The 27,233-nt window shown below is 37.3% G+C and overlaps 2 protein-coding genes across 2 annotated transcripts; both read right to left on the reverse strand.

Annotated features, from left to right (window-relative positions):
• Positions 1-83: 83 nt before the first annotated feature.
• On the reverse strand, positions 84-8,449 carry LOC149602854 (multidrug resistance-associated protein 1-like). The gene is made up of 5 exons (XM_089860377.1): positions 8,281-8,449; positions 7,966-8,220; positions 3,399-3,602; positions 1,865-2,011; positions 84-357 (listed from the first exon to the last, which is right to left on the reverse strand). Exons 1-5 carry the CDS (start codon positions 8,434-8,436, stop codon positions 250-252), a joined length of 870 nt encoding a protein of 289 aa, XP_089716503.1. The 5' UTR covers positions 8,437-8,449; the 3' UTR covers positions 84-249.
• Positions 8,450-8,801: 352 nt separating this feature from the next.
• Positions 8,802-26,919, reverse strand: LOC149602855 (ATP-binding cassette sub-family C member 1-like). Its single transcript, XM_089860270.1, has 7 exons — positions 26,866-26,919; positions 21,256-21,432; positions 21,019-21,132; positions 20,821-20,958; positions 20,616-20,753; positions 9,200-9,258; positions 8,802-9,117 (listed from the first exon to the last, which is right to left on the reverse strand). The coding sequence occupies exons 1-7, from the start codon at positions 26,917-26,919 to the stop codon at positions 8,802-8,804; spliced, it is 996 nt and encodes a 331-aa protein (XP_089716396.1).
• Positions 26,920-27,233: the final 314 nt, after the last annotated feature.

The following is a 27,233-nucleotide window of genomic DNA, read 5'->3' on the forward strand; positions in this document are numbered from 1 at the left end:
TAGAATTGATTATTGCGCTGAGCCGGAATTCCTTTTAACCCGCGAGATAAAGCCACTATGGGAATAAACCTGATTATTTATTATAAGAGGATATTATCGGTTTATACCAATGCTCTGGATTGTCTCTTTTTCGCTCTCAAGTTCGCGCTTCTACCTTTTACCCATAATAAATTGAGAGCTGAAATTCATCCGCTTGCGTAGGAATAGCTGCCGGATATATTTAGCGAGCCATCTCCTTTTCAAATGCCTCTAATTAATTGACGTACCATATTGGGCGTCACTAGCCATCTGCTCCACATAATGCTGGGTTTCTCCACGACTCAACAAGTTTGCTATTCTTCTTACCGAGACGTATGTCTGTAAAAAATTACTTAGAGGATCTACAACATTTTGAGTTTTTTTTCAACTAAAGGGAAGGTCAACGTGACAATACTGTAGGATTCAATACTGAACGCCAACTATAATTTCGAAACTTCCTTTTACGGTAGAACGATACCAATCAAATGATGGATAATAACATAAGTATATATGAAAACCAAAGGTCTCGATCAACCAGGCGACAGAGTGCCAGCTTGGACTAATAATAGAAACTTCGCTTCCGGGACAAGACAGTCCATAAAAAACGCAGCTCACAAAAGCCATTGGTGATTCCAGCGCATCTAGCGGGAACAAATGAAAGGTTGGCGGACAAACAAGATAGCACGTGTATTATTTTGTTCTACATCGCGCGTGCGCGCATTATTCGAAACGATTTTTGAAAATCAAACTTGGTCAAAGGCTTAGCAAAAGGAACAAATATAACGCCTTGCACATAAGTGGGGTCAAAGTATCGAGAATCATTTTTGCATTTTGGGAAAAAACAGTGTTTAACCGTTATTGCATACCTAATTTCTTAAATGAAAACTTAAATTTCCGTTTATCCAGCCCGCTTCTTAGAAATTAGTTTTCTCTTTAAATGTATTAATCTCCCGTTTACAAATCTCACTCGTGAAGGCTCCTGATTTTTTGAAAAGTCACGCATGCGCAGTGTAAACTGGATGTGTAACAAATTTACGGAAAACGAGGGAAAGTAGTCTTTTCTTCACCCCTTATTTCAATGGCTTTTATGAGCCAAACTGGATTGACTTACCAAAGGCTAGAGTGTCTAGTTCCTGTAAAGCTTTACTTAGTCCAAGGTGTCTGTTCATACCCGTTTCCACAATTTCCTACCCCCTTTTAAGCCGTCCTACTTCAAGTCGCGGTAATTGAAAACTCTCACTTTTACTCTAATCTAGTAATCACTGGTTTTCAATCCTTTAGAGTTCGTTGGTTCGTTGATTCGTTAGATAAAATCTAATAGTCTCCGCATTACATTTTTTTTTTAGTTGGATTGAAAACTAACATTTTCAATTAACGTAACTAAAACTGTCTGTCATTGACTTTGTTACGTACATATAACAAATATAGACCAAATGTTGTAATAGGCCAGCAGATAAAAAACTATTAAGTCTATTTTATATCTATTTAATATCTAAATATCGTAACAATTGGCATTCTATTTCCACGCCTCGGCCTGAACTGTTGGACGCGGATATTTATGTCTTGAATATTTAAACAATAATCGATTAGTCTTAGCTCACAATCTGTTAGTTCATTGATTACACAAGAACACAACCGACTTCTACGATAGATAGGTGGCAACAACACACAAACGTTTAGTTATTTCATATATAGTTTTGATAATATTCAAAATTATGTACCAAAACACGACAAAGAGTGCAAATTTTCAAAAATCTAGACTCTTACAAATATTCCATTACCGGATAACATTTTAGGAGAAACAAATAGTAGAATTATCTTTGACCCTCCCTGACTTCGTTCTTACCAAAACTAGGGTATTTACTAAATCTGGAAACGTAAGCATTGACGTCGCTAATAATCGAACCAACTGAAAGGAGACGAAAGCTTTCCTCGCGGTGAGAACGTTATCGTCGTCAATTAATACGTACATGGCGAAACACGGTGTAGTGATCTAAATATTAAGAAATAGCATTTGTGGGAAGTTAAAATCAATATGGACGTGAAAGGGTGTTTAAGCCCTGGCGAGTATAAGTTTAAAAAAAAGACATGATGACCAACAGTACAACCAACTTTGACCCCCGGTCTTATTTCATCGCAGAAATGTGGCGTTATCGCCTTTCTTGAGCCTGCGTAAAGATTTCTTTGAGCCGAGCGAGAAGGTATCTTCCCTTTGCGCAGAATTCCATTAAACCTAATTCCCATTAGACCGAGTCCCGCCAATGTTTTTAAAGAATTTATCCCAACGGCGGGTTTGGTATTTACAATTCAAACGACGCTATTTGTTGAAATAAGCGACCCCAAAAATGCTATATAGTTTAATTTCTATTTATGTTGTTTTTCAATGAAACCGTTTTAAATACATTTTTACTGCCTTGGAAATGCCACTATTTGGTTAAGATACGTTAGTAATATTTTATAAATCACTTAACAATGTTACGCCTTTTCCAAACAATATGACTTTTCCAAAAAATTACTGTTTGGTTAGGTTTGGTTAAGAGGACGTCTCTTCCACTTTGGAGCAGTTATACACTTTTAGTATATTAAAACGGCTGGCTTAAAAGTATTTTCATGATGAATATAACATAAAAAAATAAATAAATATTAGAAATTTGTTTTATTATGTCATATATTGCCGATTTATTATTATTTTGGTCTTAAAATCCTTAGTTTTAAAATAATAATTTAGAGAATGTTTGGATCTATTGTTCATTTTACGTAGGCCTTAAATTGCTCTAAGTTAATTTAATTTTCCGGATTTTATTTAAATTTCATCGGGAAAAACCCGAAGTGCGGGTTTTTCGGTAAAATGGTTTTATCCCCATGGACCGAATCTTAATCCGCAAAGTGCGGGTTTTTCGGTGCAATGGGATTGGGTTCGGTTGATTGGGATTCGGCGCAATGCTACTGAAGCGAGTGAGAACGCTTGGATGAGAAACTGATACGAGGCTGAATTCTTTACACGTCTACGCTTGAAGGAGAGAGGAATGGAGTGGAAACCCCCATACCTATAGCGTTGCCTCTGTACCCCCACCTACGGCACCGTAGTCCTCCCAGCATCCTCCGCGGTTAGGTAGGGTCGCACCGGACGAAATTGTAAAGGACGCTCCCTCTATCTTAAAAATAGAAGCTAGTTCTTGTACATATAAAAGAGCGCTACGCGGCAGCACTCAGCAATCGCCTACCGAAGGGTAGGGGCGTGCGCGAGGTACAATGGGAGAGATACGGTGCCGCGGGTCGCCCTTCATCATTTCCAATCCATATCACCTCCCTTATCCCTGGTCTACGTGCCCACAGAATCCAAGTAATCTACTTTTTGTGATTTTTTTTTACGTTCGTACCAAAACCGGTATAAGAGCAAATATAAACAGGTTTATTCCTTCGAAGAGGCCTTGTTTCTTCATGAGTGCAATTTCTTTCTTCCTAATTTCAAGAACGATTCTCTGGAATGATCTCTCCCAGGCGTACAACTTCAAGACTCGGATTCCGTTCAAGATTTCGCTCATCATTTTCATTCTCTTGTCCTTCAGCTTCATCAGATCAATCTAATAAAACAAGATAATTCAAGACACCATTCACAGAAACTGATGATCTTGATATTGTAGTAATTGAAAATATTCTTATGTTGTAGCTAACACGCGAGTTCCAAGAACGTAAAAATTTACAAGAAACTTTGCAGATTACGTTCCGCCGGCAACATTTTTTGAATGTGAATATTTGTAAAAGCTTATTACAAATCGCTGTTAACATTTCATTGATGAGATTTACTGAAGCTTGTAATTACTATATATATTAATGAAAACTGTCTTTGTAGACAAAGTCGGGAAAAAGTAAGAGTTAAGTGTAGAAAATTAATTGCCTGAAGTACCAGATATTCCATTTTCACTTTTGAACACATGATGATGGTGGGGTGGTGAAGTGGTTAGCACTTCCGCCTCGCAGCAAGAGGGTCCCGGGTTCGATCCCGGACTGTGGCACCGGGTGAAAAAAATGGGAACAAACCCTTCTGCGTAAAGTTTGCAAGTTCTCTCCCCACTTGTTAAAGGAGTTTTCCTCCGCGGTCTAACCCGGTTTCTCCTTTCCATCAAAACTTGCTGAGGTTAATGGTAATAGTTAGTATAGGGCGCTGTCGATTAGCTGTGGTATAGGGGCTAGCCACCACCTCTCTATGCATTGAAATCGTGACCCATTGAAATATAGCCCACTGGGTGTTATGGACACGAAATAAAGTTAGATTATTATTTTTATTATGTAAACAAGCCACAGGCTTAGTGTGGAAATCCCTTCATAGGCAAAGCTTAGATTATTATTATTATTATTATAAAACATCAATTATTTTAAAAAAATTATTAACTTACTTTTTTCACCAAAATTAGTTTAGTAAAATTATTTTAGCATGTTACATTATATCATTTTAAAAATAATACGCGTTTTCCATTTATTTTCTCTCAAATATTTACAATTAGGTTGAGCCCTTTAAGGGGAATAAAATGGACAGAAAAATTTTAATAGCTCATAAAGTAAAAACCGTATCAAAACAAAAAGTGTTCGTTAATTTGAAAGTTTTCGAAGTTTCGAAAATTGACGTGATGTGTAGCTCTTAAAAATCACGATCAATCTGCAGATCTTTTCGAAACTAATATCTACATCACAATCATAATGCCTATATTACTTTCCGCTTCGCAATATTTCCCATTTAAAAATATGAAAATTAAACTCATAAATCTCAATTTTTTCAGATATGCAAGTATTTGAACCTTCTTAACGACCATGTCAGTCGAAAGTAAAACGTAGTATCAAGCTTGTATCCCTTACAAAAGTTCTTGAAGAAGCCTTATTCTAAAGCTAATATTGAGAGCAAAATACTAGGGTAAATAATGTTGAAAAATATTTTTCCCAAATGAAATTTTGGTGAAAAAACTAAGATAAGAATTTTTTCAAATAATAGAGGTTTTATAATCATTTGTTCAAAAGTGAAAACTGAATATCTGTAACTTCAAGCAATTAATTTTCTACACTTATCTCTTACTTTTTTCCAAATTTGTTTACAACGACGGTTTTTATTAAAATCTGTTACTTCAGTCTTAATATTAACTAAAATAGTTTAGAAACCTTATTAGAGAAAATGTTTTAGAGCGTTGCACTTTCATTAGTTAAAGCTTTTGAACTGACCAACCATCTATTACATAACTTCAATCCTGACTGCTTGCCTTGGCAATCAACGTCCAGCCAAACTCAATTTGCTATCCCGTCATTTTCACAAGCAAATCGCAGAGAAAACGGTAGTTATACCACAAAAATATTAAGTAGGTCTGTGCATAAAAGATTAAGTAGGTCTGTGCACAAAAAGATTCCATAGATCTGTGCACCAAGAGATGTCTTAAGGCCCATTTACACTAGACTAAAATCTTACGTTCTCGTCGGCGAAGTCGCTTTGTTCGCTTCATTAGACTGTTCACACTTGTCAACGACTACTTAAAATATTCGCGGGTTTAAGGTTGAAAAAATTCAATTTCGTCGGTCAGTGTCGAGATGGCAGCACCTCTTTTTAGCACCTTTTCTTTAGCAGACGGCAGACGTGCTCTAGGGCTCTACTCAGTTTGAACCTTGTCCTTATTGGAATGCGATTCGGCTATTTTTTAGGATTTTAAATTGAATTTTTTCAACCTTAAACCCGCGAATATTTTACGTAGTCGTTGACAAGTGTGAACAGTCTAATGAAGCGAACAAAGCGACTTCGCCGACGTGAACGTAAGATTTTAGTCTAGTGTAAATGGGCCTTAAGACTTGTGCACCAAGAGATGTCTTAGACTTGTGCAACAACGCATGTCTTCGACTTGTGCACCAACGCATTTCTTAGACTTGTGCACCAACGTATGTCTTAGACTTGTGCACCGACACATGTCATAGAATCGTAAATCTAGCTTAATTACCAGTCTTCGGTAATCTAACTTAATTACCTGTCATCGGTAATCTAGCTCAATATCCTGTAATCGGTAATCTAGCTCAATATCCTGTAATCGGTAATCTAGCTCAATATCCTGTAATCGGTAATCTAGCTCAATTACATGTAATAGTTAATCTAGCTTAATTACCTGTCATCGGTAATCTAGCTTAATTACCTGTCATCGGTAATCTAGCTTAATTACCTTTCATCGGTAATCTAGCTTAATTACCTTTCATCGGTAATCTAGCTTAATTACCTTTCATCGGTAATCTAGCTTAATTACCTTTCAACGGTAATCTAGCTTAATTACCTTTCAACTGTAATCTAGCTTAATTACCTTTCATCGGTAATCTAGCTTAATTACCTTTCATCGGTAATCTAGCTTAATTACCTTTCATCGGTAATCTAGCTTAATTACCTTTCAACGGTAATCTAGCTTAATTACCTTTCAACTGTAATCTAGCTTAATTACCTTTCATCGGTAATCTAGCTTAATTACCTTTCATCGGTAATCTAGCTTAATTACCTTTTTTTCGGTAATCTAGCTTAATTACCTTTCATCGGTAATCTAGCTTAATTACCTTTCATCGGTAATCTAGCTTAATTACCTTTCATCGGTAATCTAGCTTAATTACCTTTCATAGGTAATCTAGCTTAATTACCTTTCATAGGTAATCTAGCTTAATTACATTTCATCGGTAATCTAGCTTAATTGCTTTTCATCGGTGATCTAGCTTAATTACATTTCATCGGTGATCTAGCTTAATAACCTTTCATAGGTAATCTAGCTTAATCAACTTTCATAGGTAATCTAGCTTAATCAACTTTCATAGGTAATCTAGCTTAATCAACTTTCATAGGTAATCTAGCTTAATCAACTTTCATAGGTAATCTAGCTTAATCAACTTTCATAGGTAATCTAGCTTAATCAACTTTGATAGGTAATCTAGCTTAATTACCTTTCATAGGTAATCTAGCTTAATTACCTTTCATAGGTAATCTAGCTTAATTACCTTTCATAGGTAATGTAGCTTAATTACCTTTCATAGGTAATGTAGCTTAATTACCTTTCATAGGTAATCTAGCTTAATTACCTTTCATAGGTAATCTAGCTTAATTACCTTTCATAGGTAATCTAGCTTAATTACTTTTCATCGGTAATCTAGCTTAATTACCATTCATAGGTAATCTAGCTTAATTACTTTTCATCGGTAATCTAGCTTAATTACCATTCATAGGTAATCTAGCTTAATTACCATTCATAGGTAATCTAGCTTAATTACCATTCATAGGTAATCTAGCTTAATTACCATTCATAGGTAATCTAGCTTAATTACCATTCATAGGTAATCTAGCTTAATTACCATTCATAGGTAATCTAGCTTAATTACCTTTCATTTTTCATAGCTAATCTAGTCCAACAGTACGGCATATAGGGTGCAACCACGTAAGTAAAAGCATGCTTAAAAACATGAAATGTAGCACTTAAACTTAATTTTTCTCAAAAACCTTAAATACATTCCTAGAAAAAGGTGGATATTTTGATATAAAACCGTTCCCAAACGTAAGAAACGAATATTTCATTTCAAAACGGTTGCGACAAAATGGGCAAAATGGAGAAAAACTCCCATGTTATTTCTATGGGAAAATTTGAACGTTTTCACCAAAAACACTAATTTTATGGAAATGAAAACCACCCTAAGCAACTTTATTTTTTTATAAAATAAACTAATGGGTGGATCATTTTGAAATTCTAACCACATATTAAGGGCCCGGATTGTAGTTTAGTGGAAATTTTCAAAACAGTAAACATAATACGAAAAAAGTTACATCCAATCAAAAAACCTCCTTATACATTAAAGGCAGTATGAAGTCTTGTCTAAGAGAGCTACCGCTCTCCCAGAATATATGCCATTAGTTCACGTTATGGTCTAGTTGTGATTTACTTGGATAAAATTTACCTGCAATTCCTTGCATTTCTTGGTGCTGAGATAGTTCAGTGGAAGAAGAACTATAATAGGTGCGATTCCAGCAAAGGCTGAATAGCCCAGTTCTCGATACATGAAGGCGAAACACAGTACTAATTGTACCGGGACCGACCACAAGACGCCCAGTTGCTGCGACAGAATTTGGAATCTGTTCGTGTCGACGTACATAGTGTTCAGTATTTCGCCCATTGTCAGGTCACGTCGATCGCTACTCGTCAAGCGAAATGTCTGCTTCGACGAAATTCGTCAATGAACTAGCGTCCCACTATCACGAAAAAACCAACTTACTTTTTTGTACAAAACATGCATGGTGGCGGATTTGAGCCTCAGTCCAAGTTTGGTGTGGAAAATGGCGCTGCCTTCTTGCAACAAAGATTGCGCAAGACCGGCCAAACCGTAAAGGAAAACGTAGAAAATCCCCTTCCACAAAGGATCTTCGTTCATTGAGTAATCGATTATGAAACTGAAAACATAAGTTTGTAAGCTATAGTTAACTCGGTCCCAAAGTTTTCTTAATTCATAGCAGCGTGGCAAACCGCTTGTAATCTCAACCCCAGATAGAACTAGTTTCAAAGAATATTAATATTTATGAAATAATCAGACAGCTGACCCACCGAAACACAAATTTGCATTGCTCATGTATTTGGACCTTTCTCAGTTTGAGCAAAGAACCAACTCTCAACAACAAAGGAACTTAATTTCACGATTCAAAGGAATCTCGATCTTTCTATTTGAATTTAATATAATATTCTTGATTTACCATAAAAAATCACATTAATGCTATGACGTTTATTTAAATGCGGAAAAATTCAAATTGTATACCCTGTCAATAGGGCAGGACCGATAGACACTACGTCGGACAGAAATTGTAGGACCACTCCAGAAATAAAGCAAGGCCCGACTGTCCTCAACAAGGGCAAAAAAATGGATTTGCTATGGTATTTTGTTCTGTTTCGTTCTTCCGAAAATCTTTTTATATCCATTGCATCGCCGTCACTTGTGGTCTTAGCTTGGGGTTTCCAGTGTTTTTCGAAAAGGTGCGAGACGGTCAGGGCTTGCTCCGAGTTATTCAATTCGTACAAATCCGATGGCTGCAGGCTTTTCTTCCAACCTTTCCACAGGGTACTACAATTCGTCAAAAATACAATGAGCTGCGCTGTAATAATAAGTGCAATTTATAAGAATACAAGACCACGAAAAGATTTACCTGGTAAGCCATGAATGAACCATGCGTGAACAAAATGATGCATCATCTTCCCTTGATTTCTTAATGTTTGAAAATAATCATTTTTATGTTAAGAAAAAAATTAAGTGCGTATGTTCCAGAATAGACACTCATACAGCTTAAAAGAATTCTGAGAGAGCGGTAGCTCTCTTAGATAAGACTTCATACTGTATAAGGAGGGTTTTTTGTTTGGATGTAGTTTTTTTTGTATAGTATTAACTGTTTTGGAAAAAATCCAATTCGGGCCCTCAATATGTGGTTAAAATTTCAAAGAGATCCATTAATTAGTTTTTTTTATAAAAAATAAAGTTGCTAAGGGTGGTTTCATTTGCCTAAAATTAATCAGCCCTTTTGACTAAAAACTGGAAATTCCCCATAGAAATAAGATGGGATTTTTTTGGCAAACGGCCATTTTGTGCAGGCCCTTATAGACGTAACTAGGACTATTCGTTTGTTAGACTTAAAAACTACTTTAAATGAAAGGTACAACATTTTACTTGGCGCTTAGCGACTTTCATCGACTATAATTAAGTTGGTCAGTTCAAGTCTTTTTCTCTCCTATGGTTTCCAAACATTTTTAATTAATATTTAGACTGAAGTGACAGATATTAATGAAAACTGTCATTGTAGACAAAGACGGGAAAGTGTAAAAGGTAAGTGTAGACAATTAATCGCCTGAAGTACAGATATTAAAATTTTCACTTTTGAAGACATTATAAAGCATAAACTATTTGAAAAAATTCTTATCTTAGTTTTTTACCCAAGTATTTCTCTCTCAATAGTAGTTCTAGAAAAAATGTCACCTTCAAGAATTTTTTAAGGGATACTAGCTTGATACCAGGTTTTACTTTCAACTAACATTTGCTTTTGGGAGATTCAAATACTCAGATATCTGAAAAAATTAAGCTTGATGACTTTAAATTTTTATATTTTGAAATTGAAAATATTGCGAAGCGGAAAATAACATAAACCTTTTGACTGTGATGTAGTTATTAGTGTCGTACATTGATCGTGATCTCTGAGAGCTATTCAACACTTTAATTTTTAAAAGTAATATAAAATGCAAACGCGTACTAATTTTAAATGATACACATGTTTTATGTTAATATTTTTTTACTGAAGTAATTTTGGTGAAAAAACTAAGATAAGAATTTTTTCAAATAGGGTTAGTCCCCCTATTATCGGACACATTTTAAAAAATTATGGTTAAATGTAAGGAAATCACAGAAAACCTTTGAAAAGTTTATGAAATATATATTTTGAACGTTTCTGCACCTAATGGTATAGAAATAATTCCAAAAGAACGATCTAATATTGTCCCAATCATGGATTTTATTCGGCAAGTATCGTACCCTATTATCGGCTATTTGGATGTTGATTCGGACACCCATGTTCCATTTATCGGACGCCTATACATCCAACTCGGACACTGGGATCTCAGAATCGGGCAGTGGGTCTTTGTAGCCCGGACACTGGGATCTCAGAATCGGACAGTGGGTCTTCGTTATCGGACACTGGGATCTCAGAATCGGACAGTGGGTGTTCGCTATCGGACACTGGGATCTCAGAATCGGACAGTGGGTCTTCGTTATCGGACATTGGGATCTCTGTATCGGACAATGGTTCCTCAATTGGGACACCAATTTTTTTAACAATAAAAGACCCGTGGAAATTGTCACTTCTCTGACACTTCTGGACCCATTCTGAACATCACTAACCGCTTTAAGCATTAAATATTTACAATCCCTCTCTTATTGTAAGCCTACGTTAAATATTTGTCTTTAAAACGTGTTTGAAAGCTGTCCGATAATAGGTTTTCTCCATTAGATACGATTCGCGTTTTATTTTCATGAAAAGAAACCTAGAACTAACTGTTAAAGTAGCAATTTATAGAAAAAGATTCGGGCTTTACAGCCATACACCTAACTTATAATTGGCTTCTATTTATATACCTCAAAACACGATTTAAAAATGGGGGGAAGAATTTTTCCGGCCCCTCAATTAGTTTTAATTAATCAAAAAAATTGGATATCTGGTTCGTTCGCGCTTTCCTCCTCTGACATCGCGCCCCTTCTCTGTTTTTACATGCAACATACAGATTTCGACACCCTCTTTAAAACTAGGTAACTTACAGTGTTCCTTTTCTCCCCGGCAGTTTTATAAACAACTTTTTAAAAATGTGTCCGATAATAGGAGCGTCCGATAATAGGGGGACTAACCCTAGTCGATGTCTTCAAAAGTGAAAATTTGAATATCTGTTGCTTCAGGCAATTAATTTTCTACACTTATCTTTTACACGTTTCCGTCTCTGTCTACGACAGTTTATATTAATCAGATGGATGTCTTTGAAATTTTAACCATATCTTTAGGGCCCGGATTATAGTTCTGGGCAATTTTTTTTCGAAACAATTAACACAACACAAAAAACCTTCTTTATACATTAGAGCAAAGAGGGTTGAAAGAAGGGGAGTAGAAGCTAGCGGCTTTGGCAAGGCATTTTGGGTGTTCTTGCTTTTCTTTTTTATTTATTTGTTATAGTTTCCTCCCAATATCCGGTTCACCGTATTTCAACCAATAAGAGGGCAGAGAAAGATGTTCGCGCACACCGGAAGCTTAGAGGTAAACTTTCAAAGCGAGAACACTCCAGCCAAGCCTTCTACTCCCCCTCTTTCTACCCTCTTTGATTAGAGGCGGTATGAAGTCTTATCTAATGGAGAAACTGAAAAACCTAAGACGAGGGCTGTCGTGGGCCTGCCTCCATGTATCCTGTATAGTCATTCGACGGATACTCTCTCCTTACACGATTTACAACACAACTAGGAATTGGCCGCCTGGATCTTCTTCCCAAATACTCTATGAATCCACCGAGTATACAGTCAATAGATTAAATATTTGTACAAGCTATGTCATTCCATTATTAAAAGCCTAAATCGCGAGGCTAATTACAAAGGAAGGCCAAACATACGGATTAATTTTATCCTCTCGAGGAACAAAATTATTTTCTCTAAGCTTTTCAAATAAAAGATCTAGAATATTGCGTCGCATGATATCATTTAAAATTTCTGTTTCAATGACGCAATTCAAAGGACCAATTTTTTCAATTAAACTCTGATTTGGCCTATCAGTATCAAGGCAACAGAAACTTTCTTCGGCAGTAGGCATAATAAATTAATAGCCACAATTACACCTGCATAAAAGTGTAGAGAAGTTCTCAACTGTATTTATTGCACATAATATTGCGACAATCGTACCAATGAGTGTTTTTTAGTCAAGGATGATCTAACATCACGCCAGCTCCTGCTTCATTACCACCTTCGGCATCGACCCCTGGAACTAGCGGCTCAAACTGATAAGGTTGAATACCAAACTCTTCTTCAACTTCCGAACCTGAACCTTCTTCATAAGATTTGTTAATAATAAAAGATTCTTGAGAATATAAACTCGTGTTTAACTTTCTGAATTTCTTTCAATCTCGGCGAATTGAGAAACTTCCGAATCTGAACTTAACATTTTTAAATAATTTCTCCCAATATCGCAGACGACAAAATTCCCTCTTAGGAGTTTAGTATCATACTATAAATAAAACCTACTGTTCCTAAGATCACCAATGAAATTTATGTACCGTGTAGACGAAGATACGGGTAAAATAAGGCGGACAGTTTAAAGTTAGCCGTTACAGATTCAAACATTTAAACCCAATTATCTCTTTTTAAATGTTGTTTTCTTTTTAATTTTAGTTTTTACTCATGTTTTCACAGGTAATTTTCTATATAAAACCGTTAGTAGTTTGTGCTTCTTGGCTAAATAGGCCAGGACAGATAGGCTAAAAAAGGGCTTGACATAGAACATTTGAACATAAAGATGAAAATTGGTACTTGTGTTGTTTTTGAGGCAACAAAAAATATACTAAAAGTCCCCTGCTGTAGTGCGCGAGATTTCGCCGCCATTTTGGAAAATGGCCACCGGGAATGTCATTTAGATACAGTATATTTTCCAAAAATTATGAAAATTGGTACATTTACATGTATAAAATTCAATAGAAAAATAATAATATCCACGCTTCAGTCAACTGGAAAAACTCTTATCGTTTTGTTAGCCACATCGTTTGATATATGTACATCTTACGAAGGAGGTATTAGTTTGGCTTGGTGTGAAGAAGAGGACGTTTTTTAAAGGGAGAGTGGATTTTTGATTTTCAAAGGGTGGGGAATATTATTTGTCCATAACAGTGCATTGCGAATGTACAACGCACATGTTAATGAACGCACTTAGTGTGAAAAGGGATAAGTTGTGTTTAGGTGATATTTTTCATTCATGGGTGATTTCATAGGGAATAATCTCTCTCTAACAGTCCAATGCGGATGCACTATGAAAATATTAATGAACATGTATGCGTCGGCTTAAGTCTATGTTGTAAACTCATCGAGGGGATAATCACTATAACTAAACTGTTGGAAATTCTGATTAAATAATAATTCCGTGGCTTAAGTTAGTATAAATTAAGTTTATTTATATCATTAAGTTAATTTGTTAATTCATGGCTAGCGCCCAACAATCTACTAAATCCAAATTAATCAACTCATACAGCCGACAATATTCCATGAACTAAAGATCTACATGGACTATACATAATCGTATTTAATGACACCGGAGTGCGTTCAGTGCATATTTTCAAATTAACCATTCAACACTCCCCCTTAATTAGATAAATATGCATTTCTTTAACATAACTTTAGTTTAAGACAAAATTCTTGGAACTTTCTTTTCGGTAATATTTTTGTAAATAAATCGGCTAAATTATCGTTAGTATTTACATATCCAATATTAAACAATCTTTTCGTTAAACAATCACGAATATAATGAAATTTTATATCTATATGTTTTGATCTGTTATTTTCTATACAACTTTTCGAAAAATATATCGCGGAAAGGTTGTCACACTTGATAATTGGAAGATGCTCATCTCTCGCATTGCCAATGAGCTGTTCTATTTCCAATATGACACGATTGATCCACACAAGTTCTTTTGATGCTTCAGCCATGGCAACATATTCTGCCTCCATCGAGGAAAGCGTTACAACTGTTTGCTTAACTGATTTCCAGTATATGGGGTTCTCACTGATGTTGACCAATAACCCACTTGTCGACTTCCGGTCATCAACATCTGAGGCCCATGATGAGTCGGAGTATACCTCTAAATTGAGCTTGCTTGAAGGAATATATGTTAAGCTATACTCTGCGGTATCAAAGACATATTTCAATACATTTTCTAAATAATTTAGATGCTTCTTCCCAGGACTCGACGTAAACCGTGACAAGCTTGATACAATGAACGCTATATCAGGTCTTGTATGTTGGGATAGGTAATTCAATGATCCAATTAATCTTCGATACAATTGTTCTATCGAGTCTGTAGTTGTGTGATTATCTTTCCTTGTTAAGATGATGTCCGTTGGAAGTGGAACTAGCAACTTCTTACTCGCTTCTTCAATCTTGAATTCCTCCTTGAGTTTCTCTATGTAATTCGCTTGATGTATTCGTAGCGAACCATTTTGTAGGAACTCAAATTCCACACCAAGGAAATAATGTAAATTTCCGAGAACCGTAAGCTCATAATGGTTATTGAGCAGTCGCGTAACATCATTCTTCACGTCTAGTGTTTTGGCCAAAATAATAATATCATCAACATATACTATAATTAGTGCATCACATCCATAGGTGTATATACAATTACACGCTTTTAATCGCGTACATCCAAAATTGAGTAATGTAGCGTCTAATTCAGAGAACCATTGTCTGCCACTCTGTTTTAGCCCATATAAGGCTCTTTTTAACTTCCATACCCAATCGTCCTTCCCGGGTTCCACAAATCCAATGGGTTGCGTTACATAGATGTCTTAGTCCAACTTGCCATATAAATTGGCTCCTTTTACATCGACCTGTACATGTACCCATCTCAAGCATACCGCAAATATGAAAATGAATAATCGAACCAGTGTGAAGTTAACTACTGGAGCATAGGTATCGTAATAGTCTTGTCCCGCTTTCTGCGTAAATCCCCGAGCTACCAATCTTGCTCTATATCTGACAATCTCCCCAGATGCCTTACGCTTCACGTCAAAGACCCAGCGGCTTCCAATAATACTCCTATTATCTGGTCTCTCCACTAGTTCCCATACATTCCGTTCCTTTATAGTTGTTAGTTCTGTTTCCATAGCCCTTTTCCAATTCGCTTTTTCTTTACTGTTTGTAGCCTGTTCGTAGGTTGATGGAATTTCTATACAATGGGCTTCAATAACGTTTGGTGCAATTTCCACTGTCGGCTTAAAATTAAAATCTTCAGGACTATATACTTCTCCATTGTCTTGTAAGTATCTTCTCATTTCGTCCTGCGAGCGAATGCGTACTTTAGCCCCTTCGCTGTATTGATCATAATAATATACATCGATTCTTCCCTTCTCCGATCCCTTTTTCCGGGGTCTTTCTATTCTCTTCCAACGGGGCTTCACATTTTCCATATCTTTGGCCTGCTCTATCTTATCTTCTTCTGTTACGACTACGTCCAATTCGTCTGCTACTCCTTCGTCTTCCAGAATATTGGTTTGTTCAGGCCAGAGATCATTATATACCGGATCAAAAATGTTATCATCCGCTCCACTAATGTTGTCGATACCCAGTTTTGTTTCATCAAATTTAACATGTTTCGTCTCAAGAACTCTCTTCTCTGTTGGTAACCAGATCCGGTAGCCACGAGTGTTTACAGCATATCCGACAAGAACACCTGGTGTTGCACGTCTCTCTAGTTTATTTCGGTAAGGTATAGGCTTATATGCATATGCTAGACAACCATATCTCTTTAAATGTCGTACGGATGGTTTTCTGTCAGACCATCGTTCTTCTGGTACCTTGTTTTCCCCTTTCGAATGAGGTAGACGATTTGCCAAATACGCATATGCATGGAGAGCTTCACCCCACAAATTCTGAGGTAAATGAGCATCTTCTAGGAGTGTACGAACCCCTTCCATGATGGTTCTGTTATATCGCTCAGCAATGCCATTCATTTCCGGTGTATAAATGTTGGTTCTTTCTATCTGTATCCCATTTTTAATGCAATCGTCTTCAAAAATCTTAGAGCAATATTCCATGCCATTATCGGTTCGAAGTCGTTGTAGACGATTTCCCGTTTGTCGTTCTGCCCATGCTTTATAAATGGTGTAGTACTCAAATGCTTGACCTTTTGACGTCATTGTGTATACCATGGCCAGTCGAGAGAAATCATCAATGAATGATATGAAATATTTTGCTCCTGCTCGTGTTGTGACCGGTGATGGCCCCCACACATCGCTATGAACAAGCTCGAGAGGTTTCTTCGTAACAATGGAGCTTCTTTCTTTACAGACTGCCTTTGTCGCTTTCGATAGTCTGCACGAGGCACAGACACCCAAATCTCCTTTCAGCGTTGGCAACCCGTACACCATCTCCATCTGTGATAACTTTTTCATGCGATTAATACTGGGATGCCCAAGCCTTTGATGCCATATGCCCATTTCCTTTGACACGCTAACATGACATTGACGCTCCTCAACCATTTCAGCATAGGCATCTACCTCATACAGTTTATCATCTTTAAGCTTTGATACCATAAGTAATGGCCCTTCTGGTGCGTAAACTCTGATTTCACCGTTATTAATAACAGATCGAAAGCCTTTTTCATCAATCATGCGGGCGGATATTAAATTCCTCTTGTAGTGTGGCATGTGGTAAACATTACGCAAGTATATTCTTCTTATTCCCGAGGGGCTATTAACCATTAAAGCCACGTCTCCTTTTCCCACCGCTTTAGCTTGTTTTTCTGCCGTATCAACTGTGGTAGATGGTTCTTGGTAATTAAACATCCATTCTTTCTTGGTACAAAAATGGTGGGTCGCTCCACAATCATAAATCCATACATCCGACTTTGCTACCGTAAGCATCGCTGATAAGAAGGATATATCTTTTCTTCCTCCTTGTGTCCTATCTCTTTTATTGCTATCATCCTGATTCCGGGCTGGCTTCCCTCTACAGTTTCGAGCAAAATGTCCAGGCTTGTTACAACGATAACACCTTTTCTGCCCTTGTTTATTGTGTACTGCATTGTTCTGAGTCTCTTTAATTGTAGATGACTATCCTGCTTGCGTCGTCACGACGTCATCACCTTCTAAATGCTTTAACTGGTCAGCCTCCGCTAATAATAAGGATTTCACTTTCTGAGACGTAAATGATGCTTTATCCAGTCCATAAGCAATATTAGCCGTAATCGCGTACTGTGGGGGTAACTTATAGATCATCTGATGAGCAATCTCATCATCAGGGACCGTCTTTCCAGCATTCTTCAATTGTTCAGCAACCGCTGTTACCCTTGCTATGTAACCAGCCATTGTTTCCGGGGGTGTATACCGTAGGCTAACAAATTCAGTACGTAATGCCCCTATCCTAGCCATGGTTTTCGGTTCATGAACGTCTTGCAAAGTTTGCCATGCTTCTTTAGCCGTTTTACAATGTGCAATAATATCCTTGTGTTCATTATCGAGGGCAAGAGTTATTTTCGACAACGCTTGTTCACTTCTCGTCTCATACCTTTCAATCTCCTCCGATCTTGCCTCTGCACTAGGTTGAACCGCTGTCCCTTCGGCGAATTTCCACAAACCAAAATCCAGTAACGCCATTCGCATATCTGCCTTCCATCTTTTATAATTTCCATGGTTTAATTTCGGAAAAGAAAACGTTCCAGGTTCCGCTGCCGCCATAATCGCATTTAATAGTATCCCTAACTTAAGCCTTAGTCCATTACTGTTTACTTCTCGCAACCACGCTCTGCTACCATTTTTGTTGGAAATTCTGATTAAATAATAATTCCGTGGCTTAAGTTAGTATAAATTAAGTTTATTTATATCATTAAGTTAATTTGTTAATTCATGGCTAGCGCCCAACAATCTACTAAATCCAAATTAATCAACTCATACAGCCGACAATATTCCATAAACTAAAGATCTACATGGACTATACATAATCGTATTTAATGACACCGGAGTGCGTTCAGTGCATATTTTCAAATTAACCATTCAACATAAACTTTCTTTTTCAAAAGGTTCTGGGCATAAGTCCATGTTAGAAATTTATGGGATGCGATAAGTGTGCATCGGCATAAGTCTATGTTGTAAAGTCATCGAGGGGATAATCACTAAAACTATCTGTTCTTTGATTCGCAGGAATATTACAATTACAACGTAAGTAAATTTATACCTGGGGTGACTTTCGATTGTAGACTTACATGGAAGCCGCACCTTGATCGGTGCATCAAGAAGGCCAAAATGCTTTTCTGGAGAAACAGGAGCTCTGTCGGCAAGACTTGAGGCCTCAACCCCAAGGCCGTACACTGGCTTAACACTGGGATCATTAGACCCATAATATCCTACGGGGCGCTTGTCTGGTGGACGAGGGTCCGGCTCAAGACGGTGCAGGCTTCAAAGGCTGGCCTGCATTGGTATCACGGGGGCCATGAGATCGACCCCGACCGCTTCTTGGAGATACTCCTCGACCTGCTTTCTCTTCATCTCTTCGTTGAGCAAGAGACTGCCATGGGGGCCTACAGGCTATTTAATAATGGCTGCTGGGCACCCAGACTTAGGGATCACAGCCATACTAAGCTCTTCCGGGAGTATGTCGCACTTGACCCATCGCTGACGATGTGCTCTGACAAAACCGTTACCAGTTTTGATTTCACAAAGCCATTCAGCATCCGTTTTCCCAGTCGGGCGGAGAGGACTAACCCGCTGCCTCTTGGTACCGGGAGTGAGACTATTTGGTTCACCGATGGTTCTAAGACTGATTCCGGCGCTGGTGCCGGCTACTACTGCCAAACCACAAGGGTGGGTTTCTCAGAGAGTCTGGGCACCTACGCAAGTGTGTTCCAGGCGTAAATTGCCAAGATCTGTTATTGCGCGGACTACTGCATCAAGAAAGGGTATACTGGACGGACTGTGAGAATTTACTCTGACAGTCAGGCCGCCCTGAAAGCGCTGAACCAGTGTCAGATCGCTTCTCAACTGGTGCGCAGCTGCCTTGATCTGCTTGTGCAACTGGCGTCTTGCAACAGGATCCAGTTGTACTGGGTGCCTGGTCATAGCGTACATCATGGCAATAAGCAAGCCGATAGGTTTGCTAAAAGGGGGCGGAGGCCAAGTTCTTGGGACTGGCGCCGGTCGTTCCCATCCCCTACGGGTACGCTAGACGATGCCTGCATGACAGGTTGACTGTCATTCAAAATCAGCTCTGGCATAAAATGGAGGGCCAGAGACGGACGAAACTGTTTGTCAATGGCCCCAGCAGGTTTCGAGCTAGGGACCTTATTGCGCTCAGCAGATGGGATATTAGGCTGGCCACCGGTCTTTTGACCGGACACTGTCGGCTAAATAGACAACTCTATCTGATGGGCCTTGCTGACGACCCTCTCTGCATACATACTGTGCGAGTGCGATTACTTCGCCTCACTCAGACTAGATTACTTTGATTCACATACTGTGGAGCCCTCGCAGGTCTCTTCCATGACGGTGAAACGAATTCTACGTTACACCGCGGCCACGGGTCTCTTCAAGGCCTGAATAAGAGGGTGCACAATATTTCTCTGGCATCGGATTTTAGGGCGTGAGCCCCCTCCTCCCAATAATAAATAAAATAATACGGGTAATAATTTTATCACAGTTTAGGGTAGGGCATCGAGGGGCTATTCACGGTATATCATTTAAGCAATGTAAAAGAATGCGCTATTCACTCATTTGGGTAAGGTATAGAGGGGGTTATCCACTCATTAGGGTAAGGTATAGAGTGGGTTATCCACTCATTAGGGTAGGGCAGAGAGGGGCTATTCACTCGTACGATGTGGTTATTATTATGAGCTTTGGGGTCGTCTTGTTTTTAAGGCTTGGGCAAACCAAGTCTTTTTTATATAATAATTGTGGTGTTTCTAGGCGGATTTTGTGGACTAGACCTAGAGTATCATTATGAACAACGAATTTCATCTGGCGAATGATCTGAATCGCTGCACGTTGAACCCTGCACGAGCACCCGACCGCGAGTTACTACTAAACAAGAAAATAGAACAGCTAGAAAGACATCAGAAATATGAATTGTGACGGATAGTATTCAGGCCGGCCCAGAAAACTCGAATTGTAATTAACTTGGTCTATATGGAGGCATAATGATTCCCATTAGCTGTATGCATTTCTGTCCACAACTAAGACACTTAAACCTTACTGAGAGCTAAATCAAGAACGACAAGCGAGAAGGACAGAGCTCATAGTAACCAGTGTGGAATTTATTATACATCAACCTCTTATAATGAAAATGTGTGGATTATTACCATTTTGACTTCGAGTGCGCACGTATGTTTTTCGTAGTGCTGAGAGGAGTCACTCATTGTGTGTAATACGAGGGTAGTTACTATTAAAGGGTAAATTACCGACTCAATTACCAACCCGAAATAATCATCTTTGTCGTTCTGAAATATTACACGTGTTTATTATGCCGTAATATAATTATAAATTGTTAAAAAAACCTTGGCTTACTTGTATATAGTATTTCATGATGGTGGATCTCAGCGTGATAGTTTGCGTTAGTGTTAAGAGGAACCAAAACATTGTCAGAATTCCGGACAACACCGTGCCAGCCCCTCTGCCATAAATTATGAGGAACAACGCCAAGATCTACAACACGCCAGTCCAATTTAATTCATCAAAACTTGATGTATTTTTGCACTTTCTTACGTAAGTTCCAAATTGAAGGACGACCGCCAAATTTTCAACGACTTGATAATAGCCGCAGTATATTTGTTTACCAAAATTTAAAACGCTAATTGCGACCAGAAACAAAACCAAGATCTAAAACAAAAAGTCTAAGTTATACCTAATTGTTAAATAAGCGTGCATCGTTCTAAGGCAGATGTACAATGCTTATTGCATGAGCAATTATGCTGCCTGCTCGTTAGGTGTAAAAGGACTTACACGTTTTGTAATGGAAAGATGAGAACAATGGACGCTTCGCCACTCCGACTTGGTGATCAACGCGATTTCCAATGGAAGGAAGAACCAGAGCATCGCGCATGGCACCCAGACCAGGATGGTCTTTTGAAAACAGGGAGTGAAGTCTGGATCATCCGTGTACCATGTCAAATTGGAGTCCTGATTAAAATATTGTGCGGTTAAATTATTAAACGCAACCGTGAAATTTTGATCCTTATTTTTGCGACATCAAATGCTATTAATAGAATCCTTGTAAAGTAAATAAACAATAAGTAACATGCCCAAAATGGAGATTTGCAAAAGTCGGCGAGAATAAATGAATCCATTTGAAGATGAATAATACTTAAATCTTTGCCAAAATAAACTTGAGAAATTTGTCTAAAAAACTAGCTGCTATGATGTTATCGAGCGTCTAACTAAATAAACCGTAGCGTTGATAGCGTTAAACCATCAAACACTACGTTAAAAGGCCTTGATCGAAGCCCGCAGGCAAAACACAAGTGTATTTCGGAACAAATTCCTCTACATTAAAACCGAATAACAAAATACCAGACGTTAGGCGTTAAAATCCGTCGTATGCTTTTATGAACCACACATTCTCTAGAAGAAAGATTGTCCTAAGTATTAGTAGGAAAGCCATTATAATAATCTCATGTTGATAGGGCATCGTTGATAACAACCAAAAAGAGAAAAATGTATTTATAAAAAATTATCCTTTCCATGATAGCCTAGTAGGAAATGAACAGAGCCTTCATTTAAAATTGAGTAAAGAAACGTTAGGCCAACGTATCACATAACGGAGAATTAAACAATTTCAAGGCTGTATAGAATACCAAAAGTTAAGATAGCGGACCTCTTTCTAAAGTGACGATAATCAGTACAGGATTAAACAATTTGGCTTCTGTGCATGAGACTTTTAGCGATGTTGTGTATTTCATGGTAGTATAATCTTATGGGTCGGCTAGTATCTTTGTTAAAGCATTCCTTTTTCTGAACTGTAACGCGCTTATTCTGGATAAAGTGTAATTTGCGACTGAGCAGGTAGTCTTCTTTCCCCAAAGTAGCTACTAATGCTCTAATTTAAAAATAAATGTTTTTCTGAATTCTCCGTTTTCGAAGCATGTAATGATGTTTTCCAGTTTATGGAATAAAACGTAGCTGACGTAGAGGAAACACAATCCTCTGAACTGCCGACTTTAGATAACGCTAGTGTTCTGCATCCAAAATAAAATTCCAGGCTTTTCGCTTTCATCTCTTTTATCCTACGTTTTTACATGAGTTATTTTTGCGATGAAATATTAGGGCTTGAGATAATAGTTCTACGGGGTTATATCAAGGCTACATACGACTAATATGTAAATTATCTGTCTGTATTCCTGTTAGATAAATTTTCTCTTGATAATACGCAATCAAAATAGATGTAGAAGAAAAGGATAACTTTGTTAAAGGATAAAATAAGCCAACTTTTAGCCACATCGTAGAGCTGGAAAACGATTGTTCCGACCTCTGTTGGCTGGCTGGATTGTTTGGGACCTGATGAGTTTCGTCATAAACAAACCTTTTATATTTTGAATTTCCCGCGAATTTTCAATTCAAATTTCACCCTTAGTTCACGTTACACAACATAGGTGGCGTAACTAATTTTATTTCAAGTGAAATTATTTCTCTGCCACACAGGGGAAATAAAAAGTAGCGTTCGCTTGATAATTTTTAGCAATGTAATTTAAATCAATGAAACATACTCATTTAAAGTTAAATAATCATAAATCGCTAATATGATTATTATATTAAAAAAAAGATATTATTTAAGTAATAAATTTAACGATAGTGTTGAGAGATCCACTAGAGGGCAAAATGAGATGTCATAAATAGACTGCAAACTCCGTCTAGATGGTCGCCTGCTTATGGCAAGGTCTAAGGCTTAACGGACGATCGATGATTAGATAGTTTAATCAGGTGTTTAAATGTAACTTAATTCCAGCGATACCATAAATGACAAATGAAACCAATTAAAGTTAATATGAAAAATGTAAGGCTCCATTTGAATTTTGTTAACGATAATTATAAAACTAAATCAACAACTCAACGATAACAGGAGTAAGAAATGCGAAACTCTGACTACTATCAAACGAAATTAACGTATTCAAGGATTGATTACGATAATATCAAGGTATCAAAAAAAGTATTTAATTGTAATTTGGAATTTCAATTTAAATGTATCCCAGTTTCAGGTGTTTAAATGTAACTTAATTCCGGCGATACCACTAATGACAAACGCAATCAACATACTCATGGTTTAATTATTAGTTAAAATGAAAAATGTAAGGCTCCATTTGAATTTTGTTAACGATAATTCTAAAACTAAATCAACAACTCAACGATAACAGGAGTAAGAAATGCGAAACTCTGACTATTATCAAACGAAATTAACGTATTCAAGGATTGATTACGATAATATCAAGGTATCAAAAAAGTATTTAATTGTAATTTGGAACTTCAATTTAAATGTATCCCAGTTTTTTAAATACTCATTTGAGAGTCTGACACTAAACGTTGACACCTCCATTCTCTGCCAAATGATTTAAATTTCTGACCTTCTCTGTGGGATAGGGGGGATTTTATTAATCTGATTTACAATCTGATATCATCCTTAAATTATCTTTCTAAAAACTATGCCACTCAAGTATAAATAAAAAGGTATTGAAGGTTAAAATAACGTTACTATGAATGTATCAAATAAAACAAGTTGGGAAACCAAAATAAACCTCTCCGAGCCGAGACGAATTTACTTTCCAAACACAGTTCCGCAAGCCAATGAGGCAAACCGGAAATACATAGTTCTAATCGGCGAGATATTGCCTTGATCATTTAGTTTAAAGCGGTTTAATAATTTCCTGCGTATCCACAATAATTCTAATGAGGACCTAATATCTATCACTTAAATGTGTATTTAACTTTAGGCTCAATCTGAACCGTTAAGACCTAATATAACAAGGTCAATTATGGTTAAGATCTAGGTTATCTTATCTCATAGACCCAGTCGTTTCAACACGTATGGAGAGATGAAGTATTAACATCCTTATTATTTACTGAAGCTAAAAGTTACGTTTACACTATATATAAATGTAGTAAAGATGAATTAAAAAGTAAACACCAAATTTTAAATGTTAATATCAAAAGATGTTCTTTGAATATTGAGATGAAACAGAGCTTTATAGCTACACAACTACTAAAAGAATCGTAATGCCGAAAAATATTTAAGTATTTCCATTTAATATTCTGCAAAAAGAAAATGTTATCGTTTTGTAAGGGATCTTTTCACCCTACTCGCTTTATATTAACTTTGCTATGCGTGTACTGTTTCGATTCAGATGCAATTTTCATTACTCGTTCTATATTAACTCTCACTTGTGTCAGTACATGGAAATAAGTTTATCTTAAATAATTAATTAAATGTAAATGATATTAATTATTTTAATCGCCAGTAAATAACTTTAAAAATAGTTAAATCGTTTAAAATAAAGTTGTTCCTATTATCTTTCGAAACTTTGCTAATATTGACGTTTAAAGTGAAGGGTACCCCTCTTGCCCGCTTTCTTCAAATTTTGGGGTATATACACAATTCGTTTCCATTATAATAATAGATAAAAACGCATTCGCGTGATTCTTTGGTGGAAGCCCTACCATTGGGAGGCTAGACGTTTCTCGTAACCCTAGCCGATCGCCGCGTATATCTTAAAACCGAACGGTAACGATGGAGAAGAAGCCGGAATGGACAAAGACCTGAAGATGGTGGTGCATAGAAGCTGGTGTCAATGTGGGATTGACGAAGAACAGAAGATGGTGGTGCTTACGAGCCAGCAAGTACAGGCTGGTGTCAATGTGGGATTGACGAAGTACAGAAGATGGTGGTGCTTCCGAGCCAGCAAGTACAGGCTAGTGTCCATGTGGGATGGACAAAGACTAGCAGATTGTGGTGCTTAGAAGCCTGTTAGTAAAGACTGGTGTTGGTAGATGAATGGGCAAATTTCCGTGAACCGCGAACGCGTTCCGGAAATCGGGTATTTGTTTGCTCCGATTTGTAAACTGCGAACGCGGTCACGCGGGGTCTGACAGACAGACAGACACACAGACAGACAGACAGACACACAGACAGACAGACAGACAGACAGACACGGCCGGTGTAATACCTCTCCGTGACGTCATCGTCACTCGGAGAGGTAAAAATCTACAACTTAAGCTCCTCTAAAAAATGAATATTAAGATAATTAGGGAGAATACACAGTCTATAGACTAGGAGGATTCATACCATTTATACAGGGAGGCCAGGCTTCAAGTGTTACTCAAGGAGGCCTGACTCACTGGGTGAGTCATAAAGCTGGGTCTCCTGGCGTAAATGGTATGAATCCTCGTAATACCTTACTATTAAACTAGCGTATATATAATTTACTAATTGTTAACTCTTGTTAGGGTTATGTTCCTCGATCAGGGCAGAATTGTGGAATTTGACTCTCCGCAAACTCTCTTGAAGAATGATCTGTCACTCTTCTACGAACTGGTTAAAGATTCAAATCTTCTCAAGATCACTAATTTTAATTATATAAATTTGCAAGATAACGACTAAACCGAACAAGCGTTGCCATTATTAGTTTTGTTATTTTGCACACTAATAGTACAAATAAAAAAGATCAATTTACTTTTAATTAATACTAATTATAAAAACACGAAACAAGACTAAAATACCCTATTTTAGAAGTATCTAAGAAGCTTTGAAATTGTCGTACAGTTATATTCTTCTTCATTTTTCGCTCTTGATTTTGAAAGGAAAAGGCGAGATCTCTTAATCAAGAAAAGTAGCGTTTTCATCAAGCGTATATATTGAATATGAATATCATGAATTTATCAACTATGAATACCAAACACTTCTTACTCGGCGATAGAAGGAGCCTATTTAGTGTTGACATTAGTGTTGACAAAAGTTGTCAAGTTCAAGTTTCGTTTAAAAGATAGACCAAAACAAAACCGCGACGGTCATCGCTTACGGGCACATACCTGCTTAGCTTACGTATCTAATATAATAACATTTTGCTTCCTAAGCCTACATTTGAAATTTACGTCACACGAATGCCACAAAAATACAGCTCCTCCCATAGCTGGTCGAGAGTGGATTACAAGGCAGTGTATAGTACAGTCATCGGCGTTTTAAAAATTAATAAAAAGTTTCTTAGCGGATAAAGACTAAAAAGATGAGGGAATAAAATAGAATGATGGAAGAACCAGATACTGAAAATTTTCAATTTAAAGAAAAATAAGTGCAATGAACTACACTTTCCCAATGAATATAAATTAAATTCCCATTGAACCGAAGAGCAAACTAGCACTATCCAGAAGTAGATAGGGGGAAGTAGGTATGCGTTGCCGTTTTTCGAATCGTCACTTAACGCCATTTTTCGCGCCTCTGAATATCGGCGGTTTTGGCGCGAAACCGCGGATGAATACATGGAACTAGATTTTTCCAGGGTTCGTCTGCTTTAATTTTTATCAGAGTAGAACTGTCGGATTTTTGTGATTTGCCCTTAAAATTTGACTCACTTTTTTATCACTAGTTTCACGATAAATTAAATTGCACTGAACAAAGCTATCCATCTTAAAATTTAATTAAATCTAGAATAATGTCTACACGAACATGAAATAAAAAGAAAATCTTTAGCGCGGGCGGCTCACACTGAACGGTCAAGGGAAAATTAACGAAGTCCCATTATTATTTTAGCCATATATTTTTAAAATGGCTAGAAGTAATTAGTAGAAAAATTTTCAACCTCCACTTTATTCAGGCCCAAACTACTCCATCTAGCGATCAGCGAGAAAGTTTTAGATTTAAAAGGGAAGATTTTTACCACTTTATCCCTCTATTTCCACCTTTTTGCCATCGTTTACCCCTATTATACCCCCTGTTTTCA

This window comes from Phalangium opilio, unplaced genomic scaffold (assembly GCF_054372755.1).
Source record: "Phalangium opilio isolate 3A_F unplaced genomic scaffold, DU_Popi_V2 ptg000352l_1, whole genome shotgun sequence".
NCBI lineage: Eukaryota > Metazoa > Arthropoda > Arachnida > Opiliones > Phalangiidae > Phalangium > Phalangium opilio.